An 8,408-nucleotide genomic window follows, 5' to 3' on the forward strand; every position below is an offset into this window, starting at 1 on the left:
AATAAAAGAATATACTTACATCAATAGAACAATATACATTCATGGGATTTTAAGTTCTCTCTCAGCAAAAAACAAGTGGATGCAGAATAAATCTGGATCTAGATTATTAGAGCAAACTGGGCATACCATGAATGTTAATATTTGATAATACTCCAGCTAATTATTTTGACAAACTTACCCCTTTAAAACATGGTGGACAGGTACTAAATATTCCTTGGAAGAAATGCTCATTATAGGAATTTCTTCCGCAGGAATTTTATTTTCCTCATCTTTACCATGCTGGTGGCTCTCCATAGAAAACTGCTCATTAGCTTTGCTAGCTCTCCTGTTTTCAGTTAATTTATCATCATCTTTTCTGTCCAATGTTTTCATTTTATTCTGTTGATGATTTTGTTTTTTCTCTTCCACCTAAAAAGAAAACTTAGTATTATTGTCTTTTACTGCATTTGTCTGTGTGTAAATGTATATCTATCTATCTATCTATCTATCTATATGTGTGTGTCTGCATTTTATATATATATATATATGTATATATAAATAAAATGTATTATATATATATGTATGTGAGTATGTGTATATATACATACTACATACATACATACACTTTTATACATATATATTTATGTGTTTACTTATGTACCAGTACTAGACTTGTGATTTAACTAGTACAAGGAACTGAAGAAAAAATTTCCTCTACCAATGTGTAGAACACTGAATGACTTGCCTATATATGTCAGAAGTGGGATTTACTTAAACTACCATCAAATATGTCATGCTGACTTTCATTTTGAAACATATATTATCCTAAATACATATTGTCCTCATTTTTTTGGATATAAAAATGGTCATAGTTTTATAATTTTTGTTTGAAAGCAAAAAAAAAATTGATTCAAATTTTAAAGTAATAGCTCAATTGCTATCTCAATTTCTTTTCTCATCCTATTTTCATGTTCTCTCATTTCTCCCCTTTAACAAGGAGATAATATCTGACTTATTTTTGTCCTTTTCCACCAGTGATCAGATAGAACAAGACCAACGCCACTATATGATAGCTGTTGCCCATCTCACTTCTCATTTCTTATTCCTTACTGTCATGTTCAAAAAGTTAAAAAAAAAAGGCAAAATAAAAAACTTGAAGGGAGTTACTGAAATATTCAATTAACAACACAGTAAATGAGTAGACTGAGATTGAGGCACTATTCCTGCTGCACTATAGGAAATCAGTGCTATTCCCTGTGCACATTCACAGAAGCACAATCTTTACAGGAAAAAAAAAATTAGGAATAAAATATCTTATTCTAATGCTATCCATTTGTAGGTGAGGAAGCTGTAGCACAGATACATTAAGTAACTTGGTCAAAATCATACTAATAAACTTATAGCAGAATCCAGAACATTGAGTGGAGGTATCCACATTTGATTCAGAATGAAGTTGCATTATTTAGTAATTGTGTGTGTGTATTTATACATATATATATATATATATATATATATATATATATATATATAGTTGAGAGTTAGCATTGAGCTAGCATTGGAAGCTTTAAAGAAATACCAAATTGAACATTTCAGAAAGTCATTTATATTTTCTGAGATTCTATTGCCTTGTCTGTAAATATGGATTACACCACTTTATAGGAATAGTAATGAAGACCAAATGAGATAAATTTGTATACAAATTTATACAAATATTACTCTCATTATTTTTGGAAAGGACCTGTGAGTTCATCAGTGTGAGTAACTCCAAGTAAGGAAACTGTTTCCATAAAGTCAGAGCAGTTTCTGCTTCTAGTATCAGTTGCCAGGTAAGGTCAAGGGACTTGTCCAGGGTAACATAGCTAGTAAGTATTAAAAGCAGCCCTTGAATCTAAGTCTAACTAAATGACTGGCTCTCTCTTCACTATTATTTGCCATATCTTTATTTATTATTGTGAAAAGATAATTATAAAATAGACATGTGAAGGTACAGATAAGTCAAGAGACCTTGGTCATATAATCCAACTTCCCTGAGCCTAATGCATAAGGGGGTTTGACTTGATGACTATCAATGCTTCTTCAAAAAAATTCAATGACTAAACTGTGCTAGTTTGATAGTATCTAAAGCCAGTAAATTGTGTAAACATATAACATCAATGTTTTGCCACTGTTTTCCATCTTTTCTTCCATTTTACAATATTTCTAAGTGCAAAAATGAGAGAAAAATGTATTTTGAAAAAAATAACTAAATGCAATAAGAGGAGCATTGAACTAGAAGTCAAAAGGTTTAAGGCTCAATTTGGTAATTTATTACTTGTGGAATAGACAAATGCTATATTAATGCCCTTTTGAAAACTGATATTAAGTGATTAATTGGCAAAATTGTGTTTCATTTTGTTTTGAAATGTAAAAAATGATTTTAGTAAAATCAGTAAAGATGAACTAGAAGATCACCTTAAGTATTAGTTTAATCAGATACATTTGTTACAAATTTCCCAGTTAGCTTATGTTTTAGTATTTTAAGTCACAACACTTTACATTTGGCTAAGAAAATGAAAATGTCCATAAAAAGCAAAATTCTTTCAAATGTCAAATATTACAAAAAATTTATAAAGAGAATTTGAGTTTATTACATTTCTTTTAGGTCTGTGTTCTAATTATCTTTAGGCTTATCCTTGTTCTTTTGGTTCCAATGTGTATGTCTAATTCAGAAAATTTCTTGTTTATATGCCAAATAATTTGGAAATTGACATTGTAATTGAGTAATTTAGACAATCAAAATAAAAACTGACAAAAGAAGCTTTCTGGATATTTTCTTTAACACAACTTTCAATATACATTGTACAAATAGCTAGTGTTTGAACATAGAACATAGCATTTTCATCATATGAAAAATCAATTTCACAGGATGATTGATGAAGAGGAAAAATAAATAGAATGTAGAGTGCCAGGAGGTAAATCTACCTCTTTTTCTGGTTGTATATTTTCTTTCTTGAAAGTCAGGGACTCTGCTTGCATAATTCCTAATTCATTTGTCAATCTTTGTTTATCTTGCTTTAATTCTTTATCCAGGAACATTTTTGAGATTGTGTCCCCATATAGAAGGGAGTGTCTCCCAAGTCTTAGCTCATTTATAGAGCTAGTGGCATTGTGATGACTATTCTGGAATGAGGTTTCTATATGTTTTGTTTTCTTTTTACATTTTCTTGCAGTAATAAGTTCAGGTTTTTTTTCTTGGTTGATTGATGTCATATTGCCAGAATGCATAAGCTGGACACCAAAATGACTTCCTGGGCCACTTGATTGGAGCAAACCTGAATCTGATTCCAAATTTGTGATATTTTTCTGCTGACTAAATGTTATTTCAATACCAAACAATTTATCTTCCTTTATTTCATTTATAACTAATTTTGAGTCAGATCTTTTTATATTTTCTGCAACATAAGCAATATTCTCTTCACTTACATTGCAAGTAGGTTCAATTTTTGGCTTATTCTTAGATTGTGGGGTCCTCCTTTTTGAGCACATATAAGAAGAAAACTGAAGAACATTTTTTGGGAAGCTGATCTTTAAATCCTTTAAAAAGACATTTTCTGGATTATCTTCCCTTTGTCCAGAAAGTGACTGAAGATCTCCTACACTGAAAGGACCTTTATTTTTCTCTTTTTCCACAGAATCACTTAAGTTATTTGCCAAGGCAGATGACATTTCTGGTAATTCTGATGGTTCTTTATATTTCAATTCTTGTTCCAAGTCTAAAGTAATATTTAAATGAAAATTTATTTTATTAGAATTACTTTTCTTCTATGAATGAAATCCTCCCCCTTTCCTTCCCACTAACAATAATGGCAGTTGTGACATATATCATTTTATCTATTGTAATCTATCTTGAGGTAAGGCAGAAAATGTTTAAAATTTCTATTTTATTAATTATGTTTTTAGCTGATTATTTTGTAACTTCTATCTATTGCTAGATTTTAAATTTCTTGTGAGATGCTCATTTCCCAGGGGCAAAGTAGAGGAAGTTGTAACTTAACCTAGCTGAAACTGTTAGCACTGAATAAACTCAGAGGCTGTCCATGATCAATTTGTTAGTTAGGCTAGCAGTAAGCAACAAATTGGGTCATTGGACTTTCTCAATAACCAAAGATCATGAGGCAGGGATTACTATCCTTAATACAGTTTGGGGAAATAAAAGGGAAGAAAAAATGGAGTTGGGAAGATGAGAAAAACAATGCGATAGCTTGGAGAATGGACAGCATCATGGGGGATGAGGACAACATGACCAATTGGAAATTGAGAATGAGGAATTAACAATTTCTTTCTTTCATTTTGGGCTTCAGAAATGTTTATTGTTTGAGTTCATAGCAAGTTTACAGATATCAGACTAGATTTAATTGGATAAAAGCCAGATATCCTTGAAGGATGGATTTGTGGTATGAAGATCCTAGACCACATGCATCCTTCAAGAGTAACAGATTTCCTTACACAAAAATAGACGTGTAATTAACAAAATAAATTTAAGTCATCATAAAACAGGTGAATTTTTGAAATAAGTTCAAAGACAAAAAATCATGACTTGTGAATAGAATTTTAAAAAGACAGGATCAATCTGATTATTTCAAAAAAAAGAGAGAACAAAATATAATTCTTAATAGTGAAACCACTGGCCAGGTCTGTCTCAAAGAAATAGGGAAATAAGGTAAATGAGATCTGATAAAGCTACTCTGATTAAGTCAAGGAAACCTGGAACCAAGATACATGGATAATACTCTACAAGTTAATTTACCATGCACTTTAAAAATTAGGTATCTGAGAACTGGATAGAATAAGAAAGGTGACAATATTAAAATAACTTTTTTTTTTTCTGAGGATGGGGTTAAGTGATTTGCCCAAAGTCACACAGCTAGGAAGTGTTAAGTGTATGAGACCAGATTTGAACTCGGGTCCTCCTGAATTCAAGGCTGGTGCTCTATCCACTGCACCACCTAGCTGCCCTCTTAAAAGAACTTTTAAAGAATTGTATGTATGTATGGTTGAAACAAAACTTACATAAACATTTAAACTAGAACATGATGCAATTATTGAATTTATGGATTTTCCAATGATAGAAAAAAATAACATTCCTTGGTATGGTAATTGCATCACATTCAAATCAATGTCATGGAAACAATTAACTGGGAAGCATCACCTAACCAGGTAATTTAATACATGGGGAAAGTTATATTGATTCTATTTAGCTTTGTAGAAGTTGGCTTATAAATAAGTGAAAATAACAGAAAGAAAGGAAAATCATTTATATGTGGATTTTATAGGTAAATGTAAAAACCTAAATGTTTTAGGATTTGAAATATAAAAACAAAGAGAAGTAGGAAATTACAATTAATTATACTGAAGACAATGCTACACTAATTAGAGGAAGAAATCAAAACAGGAAGTGTTAAAAAGACACTTCCTGTTATGGGCCAGAACTCTGAAACAAGGATTCTTACAAGGTGTTAACACAGTGGAATTGATAAAGACAATGGTTATCTAGCTTAGTATGGTTCTTAATAGTTCTCTAATTCAGTACATGTACTTAGTACTTAAAATATAGTTCTATTAGATTCACACCTATGATAAGAGAACATATAAGCTCCAACAAACTTAGCCAGATTCAGAGGCAGAGAAGACAAGAGAACTGGAAGCAGGAGCTCAAGCTCTCAGAACCAAGGAGAGAAATTCATTCGATCTTCAGTCAGACTCCTGGGGGACTGAAAGGCTTGGAGAGAGAGCTATAGAAGGCAAGTGGACTGGAGGCAGAAGCACAAGCTCTTGAACTCAGATTCATTCATCCCACCTCACACCACCTTGGTAGCAGGGTCTCCTCAATTTTTCCACTGAAAGCAAGAATCCAGAAGGCCTCTAAGAAAGCTAACCAGGTCCCAGGCAAATAGACAAGACTTTGAAAGTGATAATAAAAGAGTTGGACTTTACCCCTGGCTACTCGTTGTAATTACTGAACTAAAAGGAAAACTGCTCCCAGAGAGCCCCAAGAAAACCAAACAAAGAACATTAGACCTCCAATTTGAGCAAATAACATACTTAGAGAAAATTCATAATATCAATCCTACCTTTCTTTACTTCTTTCCAGTTCTCTTTTTGTAGAGGTGGTTCATACTGCTTCTGGGGAATTGGTTTTTCTAAATGAACTCCAACCTTATAATCAATGACATGCCCACTTCCAACTACAGCAACTTCTTCTTCTTGGGATGGAATCTTTCTAAATCTTGAGGATGGCAATTGACTTTGATTCAGTGGAAGTGATTTGCTAGTATAATTACTTTGCAACTTCATATCCTTGGAACACTCCTGGGAGACTGTTTTTTCTAATTGAATTCCTACCTTATAGTTAACGACAGGCCCAATCCCAACTATAGCTTCACCTTCTTCAGATGGCATCTTTCCAAATTTTGTAGATGCTAATTGATTTTGACTCAGTGGTAGTGATTTACTAAGGTAATTATCTTGCAACTTCATATCCTTGGAAAAGTCCTGGGGGACTAGTTTTTCTAAATGAACTCCTATCTTATAATCAATGACAGGTCCAATTCCAATTACCGCCTTGTCTTCTTTGGATGGAATCTTTTCAAATTTTGTGGATGGTAATTGATTTTGACACCATAGCAGTGATTTGCCAGGATAATTACTTTGCAATTTCCTATCTCGGGAACACTCCTTCTGGGGGAATGGTTTTTCTAATTTAACTCCAACCTTATAGTCAATAACAGGCCCAATCCCAACTACAGCTTCACCTTCTTCAGATGACATCTTTCCAAATCTTGTGGATGCTAATTGATTTTGACTCAGTGGCAGTGATTTTCCAGGATAATTATTTTGCAATTTCATGTCCTTGGAACACTCCTTCTGGGGGTCTGGTTTTTCTAACTGAACTCCAACTTTATAGTCAATGACAGGCCCAATTCCAACTATAGCTTCACCTATTATGGAAGGAATCTTTTCATATTTGGTGAATGGTAATTGATTTTGATTCAGTGGCAGTGATTTGCCAGGATAATTACTTTGCAACTTCATATCTTTGGAACTTTTGTGACTTTCCTTTATCAGAGAAGTACTTGTAGAATCCCATTTCAAAGCATCTGAAAAGTAAACATTTGAGTTAAATAGTACATCACTTTTATCCTCCTGACATATTACTTAATTTTTTCTTAATACAGCATTCAAATCTCTACCTGTACTTATGATTTTATTTTGCTTATTTGTGATAGTTTATCTTTCATTTCAGGTAACATGATGAAAAACCTATGAACAACTCTTTGCCTTCAATATTCAGCCTATCTTCTTTTTTCTTGGATCATAAGCTCTAATTTTCTTACCAAATTACCAAATTGTGGTTCCAAGGAGGGTATTAGTAAAATAGGTAAAGTTTTTTTTTGAAAACACCTATTAAACTTAAAATAGATATATGATTTTTTCAAATTATTTATTATATCAAATAAATATTAGTAAATATTTATTCATATTATAAAATTCAAATTATTTAACCTGTGATTTATTTACAGAGGACTCTTGATGTAAAAAAAAATTGGCTAGTACCTTCTTTGCAACTAACATTCTTCAATTTCCCTAGATAGGGTCCTTTGATGTTTAGTGACTTGTCCAAGATCACACAACTAGTATGAATCAGAGATGAGATATGAAATCAGGTTTTTTTGGCTTTGAGGTCAGCTTTCTATCTATTATGTTGAAATATATTCTTCAGAAAATGATTACAATTAGCATTCCTTTAGTGAATAATTATTTTTTTAAAAAAACTGCCATTTTTTCTAAGCATGGGGCATAATTTTTTCAAGTATATTTTGAGTATAACTCTTTTTCTCAGAAAAATCTAACTTCTTGAAGATTAATTCTTAAACTTTTAGTCTGTTTTACAAATTTAGCAAAAAAATGACAATACATAAGTTTGTATTTCCTTTTAAAATGTGATATGATTACATATATACTAGTTTTAAAAAAGAAAAAGACAATGATGTATGAATTCAATAAATATACCAGAATACGCATTAAATATTTAATGTTGAAGTTTCTTCCATGTTTAATTATGGCATTTCTAAATTATTGTCAAATATCTTATGCCTTTTCTGCATCTCATTACTGGAGTCATTTTCAGTCATGCCAAAAACCCTTTTTTTCTGGCTTTGGGCTTATTATTCTACTAAAACTTCTTATTTCAAGGTTATCAATAGTATCTTAACTGCTAAATCACCTAGACTTGCCCTTAGCTTCATCTTTCCTTATATAACCTCAGATCCTGCCTTGCTATGAAAATCTTTTTCAGATAGTCTTTGTTGCTAATCTCATTCTATTCCTGGGATTTCATTGGGAATTATTCAGAATAGATCGTATCTCAGTATCTTCATATATTGGTAGGG

General features: G+C 31.9%; 1 protein-coding gene across 1 annotated transcript; it reads right to left on the reverse strand.

The window, feature by feature from the left end:
• Positions 1-2: 2 nt before the first annotated feature.
• On the reverse strand, positions 3-7,097 carry LOC141544675 (uncharacterized). Its single transcript, XM_074271089.1, has 3 exons — positions 6,090-7,097; positions 2,941-3,731; positions 3-408 (listed from the first exon to the last, which is right to left on the reverse strand). The coding sequence occupies exons 1-3, from the start codon at positions 7,048-7,050 to the stop codon at positions 175-177; spliced, it is 1,986 nt and encodes a 661-aa protein (XP_074127190.1). The 5' UTR covers positions 7,051-7,097; the 3' UTR covers positions 3-174.
• Between the last annotated feature and the right edge of the window lie 1,311 nt (positions 7,098-8,408).

This window comes from Sminthopsis crassicaudata, chromosome 5, assembly GCF_048593235.1.
Source record: "Sminthopsis crassicaudata isolate SCR6 chromosome 5, ASM4859323v1, whole genome shotgun sequence".
NCBI lineage: Eukaryota > Metazoa > Chordata > Mammalia > Dasyuromorphia > Dasyuridae > Sminthopsis > Sminthopsis crassicaudata.

Excerpts from the sequence above, each read along its gene's own strand:
- LOC141544675 (XM_074271089.1), bottom strand. The coding sequence starts at position 7,050 with ATGAAGTTGCAAAGTAATTATCCTGGCAAATCACTGCCACTGAATCAA. Across the intron at positions 3,732-6,089 it reads CTGGAAAGAAGTAAAGAAAG|ACTTGGAACAAGAATTGAAA; the intron begins GTAGGATTGATA and ends ATATTACTTTAG. Across the intron at positions 409-2,940 it reads ATATACAACCAGAAAAAGAG|GTGGAAGAGAAAAAACAAAA; the intron begins GTAGATTTACCT and ends TTTTCTTTTTAG.